Source organism: Aythya fuligula, chromosome 5, assembly GCF_009819795.1.
Source record: "Aythya fuligula isolate bAytFul2 chromosome 5, bAytFul2.pri, whole genome shotgun sequence".
NCBI lineage: Eukaryota > Metazoa > Chordata > Aves > Anseriformes > Anatidae > Aythya > Aythya fuligula.
This window is the reverse complement of record NC_045563.1, coordinates 56450195-56469838: the sequence shown is the minus strand read 5'-3', so window position 1 is coordinate 56469838 and position 19644 is coordinate 56450195. Positions and strand designations below refer to the sequence as shown.

General features: G+C 44.8%; 1 protein-coding gene across 1 annotated transcript in view; it reads left to right on the top strand.

Moving 5' to 3' along the window:
* Nucleotides 1-19644, top strand: part of LGR4 (leucine rich repeat containing G protein-coupled receptor 4) — a 73451-nt gene that overhangs the window by 17428 nt on the left and 36379 nt on the right. The window contains exon 2 of the mRNA XM_032188987.1: nucleotides 12105-12176. Within this exon, the coding sequence (XP_032044878.1) occupies nucleotides 12105-12176 (72 nt within the window). The remainder of the gene's footprint in view (nucleotides 1-12104; nucleotides 12177-19644) is intronic.

Below are 19644 nucleotides of genomic sequence, written 5' to 3'. Positions count from 1 at the left end.
TTTGGAAAGCACTAATGACTTGCCGTTTTTTCCAAGTGTTTGTAACGCTAGCTAGTTTTTTTATTGCAGGCTTTATGGGAGGGAACCCACCATTATGCATACAAAGTACACGGACGCAAGTACTGCTGTCACTGTAGGGCCTGGACTTTGGTGCATGTCGTATTCAAGTGGAGTCTGGGGGAAGAAAAAAAAAAAAGTTTAAAAGCTATGCAGCTTTCACCACCAAGGAGTTATGCTTTTCAGAAGGCAAAGCATACCTGAGGTTTTATTTCTTGAAATGTGAGTTCTGTGTTTAGTCTGATAGGAACGAGATAATTCTTGACACTTTCATTATACAGGAAAAAATAAAGCTGAATTGAAATACTTGTTTGACGACCCTTGGTTACTAAAGTAATGACAAAGTAGAAGCTGAACCTGTAACTTGTTCCTAAGAGTGTCCTGGCAGGCGCTTTGTGCAGCTTTCATTTTGATTAGTATCTAAGGTTCATTGGGAGGTAAGAGTGGATATTCAGCCTGCATTTTCATGTGTGTTAAGGACTAGGCAATACATCTCAAATACAAAAGAGGAATGTGGCTGAAACCAGTATAGCTCGAAAGGGATAGGAAGCCTTTTCCCCTCAACAGACAAGTTAATTTTCAGTTTAAGTGTGGTAACTGATGACTAAGAATTACCCAAACCTAAGTTTTACATCTTATCAAAACTGGCTAGCTCATGCTTCATCAGCTAGTTTAAGATGCCTTGCAAATTGCTATATAAAAGCACATTTAGTGCTATAAAGGCAATTCCAGGTGCTGCCATGAAATCTATTTTGACACTAGAAAGCGGTACTGTGTGCTTTTCGTTTTCCCACAGTATATAGATAATTATAGTGCTGGAGTGCAGAAAAGGCTTTTTTTGCCAGAAATAATTTTTAGTTACATCCTAGTTATGTGTTACATGCAAGTGAAAAAAAATGGTAAATGTTGGCACCGTTGTGTACAGGTTTGGCCTGATTGGAATGCTTATATTTTGTGTTCTTGCTTAATCCTATCAGTGACCGTGTTCATACACTAATTTTGTTTTGCTTTTTTGCTTTAGTCTTCTAAAAATGTAGGGCTTACCCAGACTTTTGAGGCTCAGGTTGCTTTCTAAACATTGGGTGGGACAGACTAGCAGACCAAAATAAACTAGAAGAAAATGAATAAAATTCAAAATACTCGGAGTTACTCAAGCTGGCTTTTTTTATGAAATTGGATTTGTAGCTTTCGTGTTCTCTTTTTTTTTTTTTTTTTTTCTCAACAGAACAAAAATACCAAGCAAAAATGCGACAGAAGACTTTTATAGGAATATAAACGTATAACAACAGTACTGCTTTTCTGTTGGCGTAAACAGATTTAAGTGCCGGGCTCTGCCTGGACAGCTCAAAAACATCAGTAGCTTTATGCCCCCCTTGCTTCTGAGATGCGGAAAAGATTTTTCTCCTTTGAGTAGGGTAGCAGGGGCTTGCAGAGGGGAAGCAACCTGCCCAGCCCCACAGAGCGAGTCTGGGTGGGGGCAAGGCGCTGAACCTCCATGGATGCCTGCCTGTAGCTCAGGAGGCTGCTGTGCTCTCGGAGGAGCGTTCAGCTGGAAGTGTTTGTTGTAGTAAGTGCGTGCACTGTTGCTAGGTGGAGCGAGACGTGGTGTACTTGGAGTCCAAAGGGTGAACGTGGCTCCGTACGCTCCTGTTGGGCGGTTTAAATTTTATGGAATTGCCCTTGGATCTGTAAGATGGAATGGAACATGCGTTGGATGTGTTTATGGCTGTGAAATAGGTGGGAAGGGAAAAAAAAAAAAAGACTACTAAGGCAGTTAGATGCATAATTTGGAGATGTTCTTAATATTTCAGCAATAGTTGTTAATAGAAGCTTTTGGTAAAGAAAAAATACGAATTTGCTGAACAATAATGTGCAAAACATTGACTTTTTCACATATGAAGTGTCTGGGTTAGCAATATGTGCTTTAAGTTAAAACTCCGGTAGGTCTCTAACCCAGGGCTTATGTAACTCATTAATGGAAATTTCAAGTTCTGGAGTGGTTGCGTGGTCACCTTGCTGGCTGATGGTATGATGCGACTGAGAGGTGGCAAGGACAGTTGTCCCTACTGCCTGTACCGTCCTGTTTGAAGGTGGTTGCAAACATAGCATTAAACCTAATTTATTTAAAACATGACAAATATCTTTCTGTCAAACTCCTTTAGGGGAGTTGGTGTTCATTTCACTGGAGATGTAGCTGCTATGTGTTGTGTTTTCTTTTGGTTGAGTGTGTACTGAAGCCTCATGCCTGTGACCTGTTGCTGTTCTCTTTCCCCTTGTGACAAGACTGGCGTCGTGTTTGTGTGTGGAGACCTATGGATTAACAATGCCTTCCAATTGGCTTTACGGGCTTTTACAAATAATCTCAAGTCTTGCCAGCAAACGCTGGTTGTCATGAATGGTTTGGACATGTGTCTGAGCTAAGGGGATCCCAGGTGCCAGCCCCTGATGTGTGGAGAGTTGCTGATCCAGCCAGTTTGATGGCATTATTGTTAGCTGAGATGAAGGCACTAAAATGTTCCTTTTAGTTCCTCATATCTAGAAGACACCTTAGTAAAACATGAAAGTGTCGGTAGCACGAGAATAGCATTTTGAATGTTTGTACCCCCAAATTCCATCGTAAGGTTTACAACTTGTCTTAGTTCTGTGCTTAGACTGAGCTGTGGTGCCTGCTGGCAGGACCCTAGCCAGAAGGAAACCAAGTGGATGAAGCACAGAAGATGCACAGCGGGCGTCGAACAATTGCATGGCTTAGATTTGACCCCCCTCTCGAGCAGCCTGGGTGGTGGCAGGATGCAGGGAGCCTGCCTGGTGAAGGTGCTTGGGAAGATGCTGGTCCTCACAGGCACAACCCCAGGTCCTGCTCTCTTCCATCCATCCACAGACTTCTCTGCGGTCACCACGGCCCAGTTGTTCCCACTTGGTGACAGATCCCAGTGGGTGTACAAGGAGCGCCGCGGGCCGCTCGCCCTGCACAGCTGAGGCCTCCCTGCTCAGTCCCCAGGTCAGAGCATACAGGGCTACAGACACCCAAGGAACACAGCATTTTACTCCCTGCTGTAAATAACCGCCACCTCTGTGAGCGAAATCCTCGTACCCACCAGCCCGTAATCTGCACCAGACGTGTGGCTCGTCTGAAGTGAACAGAGGGGCGCAGGAACTCGTGCTGTATTTCTATTCCAGGCCACCATCCCTTTCCTAATAATGCAGTGGAATTTTTTCGTGGTTAATTCCCCACCATGTGTCAACAGAGACCATTAACCGTACGTGTGATTGCTTAATGGCCGGCCCGCAGTGACTCAAATACCAGTCCAAAATAGGTCTTTGCATACAAGCATTGTTCTCTCCAGGATCTTGATGATGGCTTGATTGGCACATGAATAGGGTACATTAGAGCTAGTTACTGTGTCTGAAAGAAAGCTAAGACATCATGTTGGAGGAAAAAAACAGGTTGATGTGACATGGGAAGGAGAAGGAAGGAGAAATAACTTACAAATATGGTGGGGGAAGAGGGGGACGTTGCTTCTGTTGCAGGAACAGACCTGTCTGGCATTTTTTAGCCTTTCTGTGGCTGTCAGTGAAAATGTTGTAGGTCCTGCTTCAGCAAAACGCTCAAGGCTCACTGGCATCAACAGAATGTGTATGCATTTTTGGTATTTTCACTGAAAGGAGCTCTGTGTACCCAGTTTTTTAAAGCTTCTGAATGTCTAAGGCGCCTCTGGTAGCCAGGATTTGTGGCTGTTTTGAAGGGTGATTGCTCCCTGAAAAAGCATGTTAAGTGCTTCGTCCACAACTGTCACACAAATGTTCCAGTTAGATCCACAGAGAAGTGGATGGAAACCATGCCCAAATGTCTGAACGTGTCGTTAATTTCCATCTCTACCAAATGGACGGAACCTACACATTGAGCAAACGAGAAACCGTCAGAGCAGCCTCCCGTCCTGGTTCCTTGCTTCAAAAAGAAAGAGAAGAAAAGGAATTCAGTCTTTGTGTCCGCTCTCTTTTTTGTTTTATGATTTGGATATGTTTACTTCTGCAGGTGTTTTGAAAAGGCGGTAGCTGGGCGCAGTGGATGAGAAGCACATCGTGGGAGCTGGAGGGGCATCCAGGCTCCTCCTGGCTTTGGCAGGTTGCTTCGCCCCAGTGCTCCTGGCTTCCGTCCTGTGCTGTTTGTCTTGTCCACTTAGGCAGCAAACCCTTCCAGGCGAGGAGTTTCTCCAGCTGAGTATTTGTCCAGTGCCAGTCACGCTGACACGTTGAGCCAGGGCTCTTAGCTTCTTGTTGCAGTACAAACAGTGGTGATAAGGCGTTGTGCTCATTAGGGAGATAGCGTGGCTGCTTGGGAGACGGCCAGGGCATTTGCTGGGTGGGAGGGCAGCAGTGCGTTAATACCTGTGGCTTGTTGAGCCAATCGCAGCAGAAGTTGACTAAGGCTTTGAGGATTTGGATATTTCCTTTCTTACAAGAACATTTCTTAAAAGAAGTGGAAAAGGAAACATACGCATAACTGGCATGACTGATGTGCTTATTGTGAATGCAAAATGGGCCGTGCATCAAGAAAGGTTTCTGCACTTTTTAAGTGCTGAAGGCCTCTGATCGTTTCAGAGGCAGTGGGACCGTATTTAAGATTAATGAGGAGGGGCGGAATCACAAGCAGAAACATTTGTAATAATGCAAAAATGCTTTCAAATCTTCTGCTTCATTTTATCGTTAATAAACTTGTCAGTGTTAAAAGGAGCAGTAAATGAAATCTGCAAGGAGAGAAATGCTGGGGCATGGCAGTGAGGACTTGAGGATATGGGACAGCTAACACTGGAGCACCCAAGGGTGCCCTTGGGATGGGCCCCTCCTGCTGATTATTGTGCAGACCGTGTCAGAACACGGAGAACTTAAGTTGTAAATGCAATGCCAGTCAAATGTATTGGGGCATCAGTGTGCTATTACTTTATAAATATTAACTAATAGCATAGGCTGAGGTAGCCAAACCTTGCAGTAGTTGAAAGTACATAGTATGTAAAAGGTAAGAAATTAATTAGTCAGCCTATTACTTTACCATTTTTGAAATTCAGGCACTGTTGCAAGCTCACTTTTCAAGCATAGGCTCCTCTGCAAGCAGCATCTTTCCTTTGCCTGATACTTGTTTTCCTCATGTTTGTAATTTTTAGCTGATGGGCTTGGCATGTCTGCATGTAATATATTGAGTTGCAGCTGCATTAATTAGATTCACAGTCCAGGCAATTACTGTTCAAAGTAGTAGTTGTGAAGTGATGCTTCTGGGAGATAATTGTTTGCTTCTTGTTATCAGGAAGATACAATAAAACAAACAAAACCCCCTACTTTTTTCTTTTTAATTGAATAAATTTAATCAGAATATCCTTGATTCTTGAGGTTTTCTGCACTTTTATTACACACCACATACGACTAAGATGTGGGACAGTGTTAATGCGAGCTCATTTGCTCTGTCCCTTGAGAGTTTTTATTTTCATCCTGGAGGAGCTGGCTTAAGGGGGAAAACAGTTCTGAAATGGGGATGGAGTTGAGCTCTCGGTCTCCCCTGAGACTGTCTGCTGGGATGTGATGTGGTTGAAAATGATACTGTTTTTTTATCCTGTGAGCATGTTCCTACAAGGCATTCAACGCTGCATGTGCTTCTTCAGGACCGTAGCACTGCAGTGCAGCTTCGAACAGCCAAAGGTCGAGTTTCTGCCAATCTCCCTCTCTGTTCCAGCTCCTCTGCCTCTCCATGCAGCTTTCTGAGCCCGTTCACTGTGGGTTGAACAAGCACTGATGCTGCCACAGCAGCAGAGAGGAAGGAACCCAGTATGAAGTGTGTACAGAGCTTCTGGGAAACCTTTAGTAGGCAGGAGTGGATTTTTCGTTGTATTATTTTTGCATGTTGCTATTATTTAATTGCCATTCTGTGTAGGACATAAATGACTAGCAGTAACAAAACCTGAAGTATCCTTTGGACTTGCATTGACTTACATCCTCAGAAAGGCAGTGCCATTTTTAGCAGTTCTGCTAGCTAATGTGGGTTTAGCCTGGACTCTAGTCCAAGCAATGACCACTGCAGTACAGCTGTGTATTTTTCTTAGTAGACCAGTATATGAACAATTCTGTGTCTGATTACCAAAAAAAAAAAAAGGGGGGGGGAAGGAGAGAGGACAGAAAAAAATCATTGCTTTGTGTTGGTGATCTTCACCTAAGTTAACATAACTGGACCATTATGCAGGTATTAATGGTCCCAGTCATAATGGACAGCTCCTTGTTGTCGAGTGCCTCCCAGCATCATGTTGACTTGTATTTTCAATAATCTGGGTTATTTAATGGGCTTTTCAGAAATATTAACAACTCCAGCTTTGCCTAGTACTGCTGAACTGGGTCAGGGTTACTACCTGGGGAATTTTACATAAGACGAAGACCTTTTACCTAATTGTTTTTGTACAAGTAGGTGGGAGGGCTTTATTCAAATATAGATAACTCTGCCTAAATCATTTTGTAAGTGTTATAATTAAATTGTTCAGTGGCAGAGGGCCCAGACCTTGGAAAAGACTGAATGGAGCCTACAGTATTACATGCTATTATCTATCAGCAAACAGGTTAAGCTTGCTCAGAGGGAGTATTTTATAGGATTTTAAAGGTGCCTTGTTGAAACATGATCTTCTTTCCTTCAACAAACACTCCTCTCTCTCTGCTTCCCTCTCTCCCGTCCCTTCTTAGCTTCACAAAAGACAGAGGTGAGGCAGAGGGACAAAAAGTTGGCTGTTAATGAAGTGGAGGGGGAACACAGGAGTATTTTAACTTTATTTTTTAAGCAACCCGTCTTGATTGGCTTTGACCAAGATTTTTCTGTAGCTAGCTTTTCAACGTCTTTTCAGAATTAAGGTCTTGTTTTTCTTTTTTTCCCTAACCAAGCAGAGTGTTTCAGGCCATCAGCATGTGCTCAGATGCAGCGCACAAGCGTGGTGGGACGCAGCGTGTGCAGGCTCAAGGGGTGACAGCCCAGCCTACGGTGCAGGGCAGGAACCAGCACCAGCATCTCCTGGGAGTTTGAGGAGACAAACCTGCACAGCAGGGCTGGGGGGAAGGAAGGGTGCTCTATCCAACATAGCAGCACCTTTCAGCTGGAAAGATGCAGTGAAGAATGGTACATTTAGCCAGAAAGAAAGAAAAGAAAAAAAAAAAAGTTGTTGCAGGTAGATGGCCCTCAGTTCAGACAGACTGGCATTGTTTTCTTTTTCTCTGCCCATTAATTAGTGTGGCTCTCCAGCTTTCATTCTCTGCTTCTGTCTTGGGCCAATTTTTGGATCACTTTTTTGTGTCCTTTCTGTAGCACCCTGCTGGAAGCCTGTGCTTCCTGTGTTGTGTTCCCTCTGTTACAGCTTCTGTCACCACGCAGGAATGATTTGTTGTTCCCCCTCCTCTGTTCAGTCACCTTCACTCAGCCGTCCTGCCTAGCCAGAATCCCCCTGTAGCCATCAGCAAGGAGTACATTTAGGATAAGTCATCTCACAAGGGTCGGGCTTCACGGTACAGGCAGTAATTGAAAATGAGAGGAGGCTCTCTGTGCCCTGCCTGAGACTGTGAAAATGCTGGGTGTGCGTTTTTATCTAATTCCTCTTCGTGTGATCTCACCGATGGAAGCCGTGACTTAAGGCACGCTCTAAGATAGATAAATGTGGTGTTTTTATCTGTAATGCGAGAGAATTACTCAGGTGCCGTTCAAGATATGAGAAGTGGTGCAGAGTTTGGGACAGCAGAGGTGGCCAGATGGGGGGGGTTTCAGGGACTCCGGAGAGGCACAGGGTGCGTGAGGGCGGGCGGCTGTGGGGCTGGCAGGCCGCAGCAAGCCGGGAGCGCTGGGTCCTGAGAGGAACGGGAGCTGTTGGGGGACTGGGTGGGATCGAGTGCTTCCAGCTGTTTGCCATGCTCAGGTGTGGTGTTTCTGCTCGTCTCAGAGCCTGGGGGAGTTGGCCCAGCAATCCATCAAGCAGCGACCAGAACCAGCCACGGGGGGCTGCTGGAGTGGGCTGCAGGCTGAGGACGGCAAATAGGGGCTGGGGTGCTGCTGCTTGGCTTTCTTTCACCTTTGGCCAGGAAAAGTTAGACTGTCGTACCCGGGAGAGCGAGATAACATTTCCAGCAGTTTCTGCGAGCTGCCTGTTTGACTCGTTCGTTTGTTTGCTTTCTTCCTTGGTGCGTTCCTGGAAGAAGGACAAAACCTGTGTGTTACTGGGGTGGGCGGCTGCTGCTGTGGCTCCTCAGTCTGGGTGTGTGAGTCTCAGTGGCCCTGTGGGTGTCCGGCCTGGGCAGCAGCACCGCTGTCGGAGCGAGCACTGCGCCGCCTCCACGGCTTCTCCGCCTCAAGTGGTGAAACTCACGGCGGCGATAGGGCCGTGATTCACCTTATCCCCTTGGTGCGGCTTCCTCTTGCTGAGGCGGTTGCCACCTTGGGCTGCTCATCCCCGCGGTTTCGGTGCCAGCTCCGTGCCTGCTCACGCCCCAGCCTGTCTCGCTTGGAGGCGGTGAGGGAGCCGCGGCGCGCTGCGGCTCCCCGGCACAGATAAGCCGAGTTAATGGCTAACTGCTGAAAGGCGCAGCTCTGCCCTGCGCCGTGCCTGCGGGACGGGGCGCTGGGCTCACTGAGAACAAGCCATTTAAGCCTTTCAGATATTTAGCCTGAACTTCAGCGTACCAGGAAAATGTAGGGCAAGGTTTTTTTCCTAATGGTGCCAACGTTCGTAAAGTGTTGCCTTGCTGTCACATGCGGATGTGGGTCCCAGAAGGGACTGTGCCTTCCCCTGCTTGCTGCTCTTCCAGCTTTGTGGCAAAGCATTAGGACACACTCTCCCCAGGTACAGAAAATAGAGGGTGTCTGTTTCAGTACAGCTCATGGATAGCGTTGATGCTTCTCAAATCTTCACTTTTAAGGTGCTCTGATTAGTGCTTACATCCAAAGAGTCTACTCCCCGTATTAAAATTAGAGATGCTAACGCTCAGAGCTACAGGCAAAACATTCTTTGCTAATTTCAGATCCCAGAGAAAGCTGAAATTACGTCGAATTTGGATGTCAGCCATGCGAGATGTGTACATGATTTCCACTGGCTGCGTGGACAATTGCATGTGAAGTTTCTGAGGATCAGGCATTTCTGGCTCTAGAAACTTCAAGGCTGTTGCTGTCAGATGGGCGGGATACCGTACGGCTGTCCTGAAGAGCAGCAAATGTGGTTGCACGCAAAATCCTTGACGAGGTGATATGTATTCGTTTGGGAAGTGCTTTCTGGGGATGTGTCCTGCTGCCCTGTTTTCACTGCCACCATTTCATACGGTATATGACAATGAGGATTTTATACCACCTGGACGGGCTTCTGAGAGGCTTTACAGGAAAAAAGAGTTGTGGTTTCCATGCACTCCTTACTATTTCTTACGATTCACTTAGGGTCTTTGCTCTCTTCTCAGGCTCTTGCCCTACTCATAAATGCTTCCAAATGGACAGTGGAAAGGCCTGTGTGGTCGTCTGGAAGGGAAAAGACTAGCCTGGTTGTGAGAAACGCGTGTGTTGGTGACAATTTGAAAAATGTACGTGTGTGTCGGGGCAGGGGGGCAGAGAGAATGAATGCCGCAGTCTCCTGTGGAGCAGACAGCTGACGGTTCATGCATCTGATACTTTTATTTGCTTTTCTGCACAAGAAGAAAAATGTCCCCCCACAGCAACTGCGGCATCTTGTGGTACCCAAGCTGCTGGTGAGATACAAAGCACCTTTTACAACAGGCAGACGGCAGAACTCAGAAATAAATCATCTCTGATTCAGCTCCTCCTCGAGTGGGGCGAAGGCACCTCTATTGTGCTGCAGTGAATTTTATTTTGGTCATCTCTCACAACTGCATTTGCTTTCAGTGTGCTGAACCTTATTTTGATCTCCGTTGTGCTTGGTTTACATCAGTTTACTGGCTTCTGAGGAGTAAGTCTCTTGGCTTACATTGGGGTATGTGTAAATGGAGATTTAGTGTATGTAACGAACAGGTAGTTGAAGGAAACACTGCATCCACATTTCAGGTAGCAGGGTAATGTTAGTGCCAGCGGCAGCTAAGGCTCAGTGCTGCTCCAGAGGGAGAGTGGGGGCAGCAAACCATAGTGATGCCACTTACTTACCGATTTCAACATAAATTCATTGGCATCAGTTGACTTTGTCAACTGCTGTAGAGAAAAAATAATTTTTTTTCCAGTAACTGTGCTTTTTTTTTCTTTATATGGTACTTTCTGTTGTCAGTATAAACACGGAAACTTTTTTAATGAGCTAGGTTAGACATTATGGTCTGGCAATTGGAGGAATAATGTGGGCATTCTTCTTGAAAAGCGGTTTAATTAGCTACTGCAATGACTTTGATGGTCAGTTATATGGTGCTGACATGGCTTTTAGTTCGTCACAGCATGAAAGGAGGCACAGATACCCTGAGATACCATTTCCTTACAAGCAACACCGAGCCCTTTGCATGCTCCTTGCTCTCCTCTCAAGCCAATTCTGCCCCGTCCAGCACCAAGTCCTCTCCGGGGCTGGAGCCATGGAAGAGTATATCCTAATGATGAAGAGTATATCCTAATGATGAACCTGTCCAGTTTCATGAGGGGGTTGTTTTGGCTGATACAAAATGGTTCTTCATGGATCTGTGCACTTAGTGCGCAGCAGGGAGAGTCCAAACTGACCTTCCTCTGCCTCACCAGAAGAAGCAGATGTTTGAAACGCGGTGGAGGCTATGGCCAGGCTAGGATCATCCATACCTTGCAGTATTTTAGTGCTGGCACTTAATCCTGAGGCTGAGCCTTTGAGGTGGCAATCAGTCTGCTGGCTCGCATGCAGTCCTTAGGCCTGTGGCTCTTCATGTGAGAGCTTCAGGGTACTTGCTGAGTAGGGGTGAGAAGGAAGGGGTGGTTTGGTTTTCCTTGGTTGTGTTTTACGCAAAATACTTGGGGAGGTGACACACAGATGCTAGAGGACGACAGTAGTGTTCGTTTGGAGGACAAAAAACAGGAGGCTGGGAAGGCTGTGCTAATGAGCATCACTGGATCTGTCTTTAAACTACATTAAAAAAAAAAAAGTAATAAAGTAGAAAGTAAGAACGTGGGTTATGTCATGAATTGTTAGGCGGTTATTAGTTTAATTATCAAACTGGATTGTTTTTGTGCTACTGTTACTTCTATTGAGTAATGGCTTGCTTTAGGACGAGATTATCCCTGGTGGTTACGTAGATGTGTGAACTGAGGTGATGGCACCAAGTTTGCCACTTACTGCTTATGTGGAAAGAAAAAAGCTGAACAGGTCTGCATACCTATCATGTAAGCACTTGCTGCCGGCCTGTCTCTGCTCATGGACTGAAAATGAAATCTGCTTAAAACTATTACCTCGAGGACGTCTATAGGTTTTGTAGAAAAAATGACTGTGGTAGAGCTGGGACATGTTTCTGCTCTTCTTGTCAGTTGCTCCAGAAGCTGTTTGCCAGAAGCTTTTTATTAAGTCCCAATATATGTTTTTTTGTTGATGGTGTGTCTTTTTTTTTTTTTTTTTTTTTTTAAAGACATTGTGGGGTGAAAATTTGCATGGTGGGTGGTCACAAGCACAAGCTTTTTTTTTTTTTTTTTTCCTGTAATTTTTTCATATGCTGTGGTTTTTGAGCAGCCTTAATTGTGTGTTCAAATTGTATACACGTGCAAGTTGGTAAAAACTAGTGCTGGGAATAACAGTACCATAGAGACTGTTCTGTACACGTGTACTGTGCAGTTTACAGTCATTGTTTTGCTTGTAGTTATCAGAAAACATTTTTATCAACATTGCATTACATAGGCCTTTGCTGCGACCAGAGTCTCAAATTACTGTGCTTTGAAAGTTTAGCGTGCAAATTTCTAGAAACAGATATTACTGTTTGATAATAAATATTCTATTTTTTTTCTGGTCTCCTACAGTCTCATCAGGCTTACTTTTTTCTCCTCCTTTTTCTAGAGTGGAAAAATCCCTTACTGTTTATTGACAGATCTGTGTTATCTTCTTCCACAGAGATGTGAGCATGAACAACATTACAAGGCTACCAGAGGATGCATTCAAGAACTTCCCCTACTTGGAAGAGCTGTAAGTGTTTCACACAAGTTAGTTTTGCTACAACATCAGATGGCTGTGTAAAGTGGAGGGTGGGTGGGGAAATAATACTGAGTTGAGCTGTGAACAGAGAAAGCAATTATACGTTAAAAAAAAAAAAAAAAAAAAGTCCTCTACATGTTTGGAAACCGGAACAGTAAATGCTACCTACAAGGGACTTTTTACAGTAATTATTTTAATCATGACTAGAGTGATGACACATCTTAATTACAGCGTTATCCAAAGATAACACGAGAGGTGTGTAATTACCATTGTTTCCGATGGAGCTGCAGTGTAGCTGTTGCATAACTTCCATAAAATATGTTGTTTCAGTTACTGAGCAGCTCGCTCTCTTTGCCCTTGTAGGCTGCAGAGAGTGTTCACAAGCCCAGCCTGACCTGTTTCAGAACCTGAAGTTACATGGTACAGGACTTACTGTTCTTAGTTTCTCTGGCAGAAGCTCTCTCTCCAGCTCCCACTTACCTCCTGTCCCACTTGCTTTTTAGCTTTAAGTTTAACTTAGGTGGTACTTGCACTTCTGAACACTAGTCCCTAGCTTGTGCTTGATTCGTGTGCCCGGTATTTTGCTGAACCCAAGTCTTCACTGGGATGCCTTTGCAAAGGCAAAATCCTGAACAGCCCAGTGCTAAATGAGATTGGGTTTGAGAGCTGTCTGTTTTCAGAGTCAATAAACAGGGAGGAGGCTTTGACTTTGAATTACTACTTTCATAAGTACTATTATATGACAAGTAACTTCTGTGTGCCTTAGTTTCCTTATCTTTAAAAGAGGGCAGTGGTTCAACCTTTTCCTGAGAATGCTGAGAACTTAGGATCATAGAACCACAGAATATCCTGAGTTGGAAGGACCCATGAGGATCATGGAGTCCAACTCCTGGTACCACACAGGTCTACCCAAAATTTCAGACCATGTGACAAAGTGCACAGTCCAAATGCTTCTTAAATTCAGACAGGCTTGGTGCAGTGACTCCATCCCTGGGGAGCCTGTTCCAGTGTGCAACCACCCTCTTGGTGAAGAACCTCTTCCTGATGTCCAGCCTAAACCTCCCCTGCCTCAGCCTGACACCATTGCTGCGGGTCCTATCACTGGTGATTAAGGAGAATAGGTCGATGCCTGCCTCTCCACTCCCCCTCGCAAGGAAGCTGTAGACACTGATGAGGTCCCCACTCAGCCTACTCTTTTCTAGGCTGAACAGGCCCAGTGCCCTCAGCTGCTCCTCATACGTCTTCCCCACTAGGCCCTTCACCATCTTTGCAGCCCTCCTCTGGACACTCTCCAACAGTTTCACGTCCTTCTTGTACTGTGATGCCCAGAACTGCACACAGTGCTCGAGGTGAGGCCGCACCAGCCCAGAGCAGAGCGGGACAATCACCTCCCTCAACCGACAAGCGATGCTGTGCTTGATGTACCCCAGGATATAGTTGGTGCTCCTGGCTGCCAGGGCACACTGCTGGCTCATATTCAACTTGTTATTAAACACAACCCCCACAACTTCCAGTAGTAAGCAGAAGAGAAGCAAAAAGCACTTTCTTTTCTTTTGCATTTTCGCAGTGTCAAAGTAGCATTTCTCATAGCAAAGAACATTTAAAATACAAAGTAAGGCTGTCCCTATTTGTGACTTCATATAGCCTGAAAATACGAATTCTGTGTTAAGAGATTTTTTTCAATAAAAGCACCTTGGGGAAAGAAGAGTTCAGTTTCCAAAAAGAGATGGGTCCTTACGAAGTAGGGAAGCATTGTTCCAACTGTTAAAGAAAAGGAAACTGAAGCAAAAAAGGGAAACCATTTGTAGAGGGCAACCTGATAAATTAACCCTACAGCAAAACTACAGATAAAACCTGGAACCTTTTAACTCTAGTTATCTGCTATAACTGCACCTCCTTGGAACAAAGGTACTGAGAAGCTGATAGAGATGGCTCAATTGCTCTTGAAGAAAGGCTTATGTATCTGAAAGCTTCTCTGTGTCTGTCCCTTGTGCCGCAGCTACACTGATGGGTCTAATCAGGTGTTCTGCCTCTACTTAGAATTTTGGTCTCTTCTACGTCCTGATAATGTAGCAGCTACCATTCCTGATACACACACGTCTGATTCCACTGTGCTTTAAGAGACTCTGGTTCCGGTCATTGCATTTGTGAAGTGTAGATGAATGTCAGATGAACTGTGTGTGAGATTCCTCATTTCATGCTCAACAGGTTCTGTTTCCTTGCACATTACTTTAAGTATTGCTTACTTTTACAATATAGTCTAGAAAACCTGGCAGAAAACAGATTTACCAGAATTTCCGATGGTGCATATGCACAATTGACACAATTTAAGAAAGGCTGTGGTATGGCATGAGTAACCAATTTTAAAAAATGAAAGGAAAAAAAAAAAGAGAGGCCCGGGGGAAACTTGCTTGGCTCAGAATTTGTATTGGCCAGCACTCCCTATGTGCTTTATAATACGTGCTACTGTGTGGCTGTATCTTTTGTTAGTCTATATTTGTAGGCCATTTGTTTTCCAAATTCTTTAGCTGTATTTCACACCAAAAGTAGAAAGAAACAATTCTGTTTTCTGAACTCCACCCCCAACTTCAGATGACTGTGGGAGCCTTTATTTTTTCACTATAAGTAATTAAGCAATAAAACCTAACTGGTGGGTGTGCATATTGTGTAACTTCCATAAACCCAGGGGCGTGTCAGGAGGTAAAGAGAAAAGGCAGAGCCTTCAGCCACCATCTATTGTGCTTATTGCCCAAGAGTCGTTTGCTACATGCACCTCATTGTCCCCTTAAATTCCAGCATTTCATTTTGCAAAAAAATAGACCGGCATTAAGAATTAGATGTGAACACCCAAAAGCTTTAAATCATTCCTGGCGTGCTGACTTCAAGGTTAAATCAACTTCTGAAAACAACAACAACTTTACAGTAAAAATTAGACTTGCCAAAGGTTCAGACGTACTTGAAGCAATCATAGATCCTTAGTACAAAACAAAAAAAAAGGTTTTATGTTATGCTTGAGTTACCTCTTACAAAAGGTAGCTGTTTGAAGCTGATGTTCCACATGAAGATGTGGGAAGGAAATTGTGTATCAGAGTAGGTGAATCAATCTGTTGTTTTACCCTTAGTTTCTTCTCCTCTTGGAAAGACCAGCCAGCACAATTATGCTGTAGAGAGGTAGGAGAATCTCTAGAAAGAGAAGTTTTTTTGTTTGCTTGTTTGTTTGTTTTTTTTAAAAACTCTCTAATTGACAGTCTGTCATGTGTAGGAAAATAGGAAGTTGACCAAGAGAGCAGAAGATAAATAGGCTATATCTACATACTCTTCTCTTCAAATTTTCTTACTTGAAAACCATGAAGTGAGACTTGTGAGTTGTTAATGTTTCGCAGCAGCAGCCTGCTTACAGCTGGAAGCCTGCTTGCGGAGCCTCTGGACCTCTCCACTGGCAGTGGGAAGGTTTCTTCTTGTTGCATGAAGATCTGGTTATGGTCATCTGTGCACAAGTCAGCTCCAGGTTCCCTCGCTTCATTTCGTGCTCTTCCTAGAGAGACTATAACAGGCACTATAAGGTAGACACAGGGCAGTTTACCTCCCTGTCAGGAGTAACTAGTACCAGATGTGGCACGTTTTGGCTTCATTCTGCTGATTCCCTTTTCTCTATGGGAACAGGGTACAGAAAGCGTCTAGTCTTGACTTTTCCTGGTTGTTACTAGAACAAACGGTTGTACTTCCCAGTGTACAACCACGATTTTCCCTCTCCACTCAAAGATGATTTTCAAACTTTCTTCCTGGATTTTGTTTACAGTTGAACAGATCCAAGTTCTGACTGCCAGGCGCTAGCAAATTTGCTTTTTCAGCACACAAACCTGGGTGTGAGTCTCCATGCCAAATAAAGAGAGACGGAGTTAAAGCAAAGTGGTGTTGAAATCTGTGCTGGAAGCAACTTTTCCATCTAGACCTTTTCCCAAGAATTACATGCCTAAAGCAAATGAGAATCCCACAAACTAATGGGAATGCAGTAAGTACCACAGCGCCATGGATACCAGTAACTGTCTTCATCCAGGAGATGAGCCCCACACACCTTTTTCTTTATACCATGGGAGAGCATGGCTCTCTAAAGCGTGACTTTAACCCTGCTGTTTGTCAAATCCTCCAGGAGATTAGCCCCTTGAAAGAGTTAGTTAATATTGCAAAATAGTATCACGGAATTTAATTGAATGTAAATGGGAGGCAATTAAATGTATTATGTAGGCAACTGAGTCTTACACAGTACACATGTGGAGAGGATGGGATTAAAAAATGCATTAGGAGTTCTTTAATATGGAGCTTGTCATCCCCTTAATGCAATTTGGTAGTCTCGAGAGATTTCAGAGGATCGTTTTCCAAATCCTAAAAGGAATGCTAGCAAATAAAAGTGAAAGAAGTAGCATACCAGGTTTGTAAAAGCTGGCTGCTCCATTAAAAAGTGTGTTCCACATTGGTAGAAGGTGGCTGATTTGGCTGCCTGAACATCTTCATCCAGTGCTGTTTCACGGTGTGTTGGGTTTTCTGACCTAGATGCAGGTGGGAGACCGGTGGCCTCCTGGAATGGCCACTGGAGGCTGGCTGGAAGAGGATATCTAATGTGACACTAAACGGCCTTGTTTAGGGAGCCGACTGCATGGTGAAATATATTTGCAGGTATAATCTGAGGTTTTGTGCCGCAAAGGTACTGTTGTACCTGAGTCTTCCTAGGAGGTACAAAGCAAAGCATTCCAGCTGTCTGCAAGCCAAATCCGCCCGGTGGGTTATGTGCTCCGCGTGCCCCTGCTCACAAGCTCGTGCATGTTGCTGCACAGTGTGCTTGCTTACCATGTGTCTGTAGGATTCTTGCACTATTTATAAATGTTATAAAAATTCTCCATTTCTGTGTAACTGATACCCATCTGGAAGTAATTTGCAAATGATTGAAACAGCAATGGTCAGAGTCAGCGAGGAGCAGACCACCAAGGGTTTTGCCACAGCAGTTAAAGAAGTGTATTCTCCAGAAAATGTTAACATAAATATGCTACAGCCCTGAACTTGATATGGAAACTAAAAATCCTTGAAGAATTTGGCCACAGTTTTCTAACCACACCTTAAAGTATTTATAGAAAGCTAGAAGGGGAAAATATAGCTAGATAATGCAGTGTTTTTAGAAAGCAGGACCCATTTTCCAGTGTGAATTCTTAACTAGAAGAGCAAGGCTGTGCCATGTTTTGATGCTTTTCTGAACTGTTTTAGTTCATTCTAATATTTAAAGTTATCTGAAGGGGAGTCTGAAGGGTTTTGACTACACAAGTTCTATTCACTGCATCGGTGGAAGATCTGCTGGATTAATTAAAAGGCACTCTCTCATCAGGGAAGGCAAATTGAAATGATTTTTATTCTTGGCAAGTTTTCCAGTTTGATTTCAGAAACATGCACCACTCAAACAACGCAAATGTCTCCTTGGCTTCATGACCTTTTTACCACAGTTTGATTTCTGCTCTTAACCTTTTAAAGCATTGTCTTCTTATCTGCCCTGCGCTGTTGAATAAGGTTTTGACTCGCTGCCTTCTGCTCAGCGTGAGGTGGTGGGGAGGCAGAGCAAAGTGTGCTGCTCATCTTCAGGCTGCTGGTGGCACAAGCGTGTGGCTGGCAGAACAGGAGCATCGCTCACCCCAAGCCAGCCAGCCAGCCTTGGGCAGGGCTTTGCACTTCCACAGAGGTTCCACAGAGGTCGGGGGGGATGCTCACTGCTCTCCGACTGCAAGTTTCGAAGAGCGTATCGTGCCCAGTGTTGTTGTGAGGAAAATCACCACTCCTGAAGGCACCAAGAGACAGCAGTGCCTGGTTACCTTGCGGATGTGTGCTGATGCCAAGGGCTGTTTTGTTTCTGGTTTTTGTTTGTATGTGATGTGAAACAGCCTCTCCTCTGTGACACTGTCCTTGAATAGTTTTTATTGGTCGTGGGCAAATTCGATTGAGATTTCTGTTTAATAGCTGGTGAAAGTGGTTAGGGAATAGGGAATGAAAGTGACACAAAGAAAAATTTGATCTAGAAAATGTTTCTCTTTTCTGAAAGACAATGCATGTCTGCTTTTTCAGAAGTGAATAAACAGCAAGCGAGAGGGCGTGCAACTGTAGTTCTTCAGGAAAAGAAATAGTAGGACTGAGAATGGCTTGACTATTTAATTATATCTGTGCTGATTACAGCATTAAAAGGTCTTACTGAAACATCTCACACACCCCTCCCCCCAAGCCAGAGTCTCTGATCGTGGCTTCTAATTGGCAAAATACATTTGGAGAACGTAAGGATTAATTAAAATGCGTACAGGCAGTGGGAAATGAGGTGTTTGGGCCATGAGGTTGTAATCAGGAAGTATCTGCAAGGGAAATGTCTCGAGTTCTTTTTCCTCTTGACTGCAGCTGAAGATGACCACCTGGCTGAAATGGCCCAGCTGCCTGCTTTTGTAGTATCTGCTCCAGCGTGTAATTGAGACGGTCCCTTCCTTCTAATTTCTGCTTCGGTACCAAGCCGTGTTATCCTTCAGGAGGGAGGGGGAGCGTCGGTCTGTTTTATTACTCGGGTTGTATGAATAAGGCACGTCGTGGAGTTGTGCCAAGGCCACCGAGGCTGAGCTGGTAGCTCGGCACGCAGCAGCTTTCCTCACCTGGCTGCGGAAGCATTTGGTGGAAGGAGGTTTTCGTCCTTCAGTGCTCACAGTGTAGTGTAGGGATGTTGATAAGGTGGTGTCATTCCTCTCCCTTCCATCAACACAGCTAGCCCCGGGGCTGGTAATGGGAAGCTGGGGACAAAGGGCTCATTTTGAGTAGAAAAAGGATGAGTCTCCATGAGAAGAGTCGTCCTGCTGACTTGGGTTAGCTGGCGTGTGCTAACGGAGGCTGTGGTTGAGCATCCTCTTGTGAAACAGAGATGATGGAGCACACAGAGAGCTCTTGCCAGCTGCTTTATTGTCAGGGCAGCCCGTTGAGCCGTCCTGGGTGGGTGTTTCAGAAAGAGCCAGCTGACGGTGGGCTGGAAGCCGACGCGTGCCCTTGGTCCGTCTGCCAGCCCTGAATATATGAACAGCTGGAGGAGGCCATTTCTCAGCTCACTCCCTCCAGCTTGAATTCCGAGAGGTGAGGTTCTAATGAAGAAAATGTGAGGTGTAGGTTTCACGTGTGTTAGCAAGTTAAAAGCCTAAGCTTCAACTTGACCAGCTAGCATACATTAGGAACGTTTGCAGCCTTGTGTGTGCTGGAGCCTCAGACAGCGCGCAGCGTGTCGCAACTTGCACCTTCGCATTCTCGTCAAGACAAACCTCTAGGCGAAGACTCCCAAGTAGAATTAACCACAGTCAGCTAAGATATTTTTAAACATCACCTACTTGGTCTGCGCTAGATGCTAAATGATGTTTAAAAACATGTTGGCCAACCTGCGTTTAATTAATGTTTTCTTATC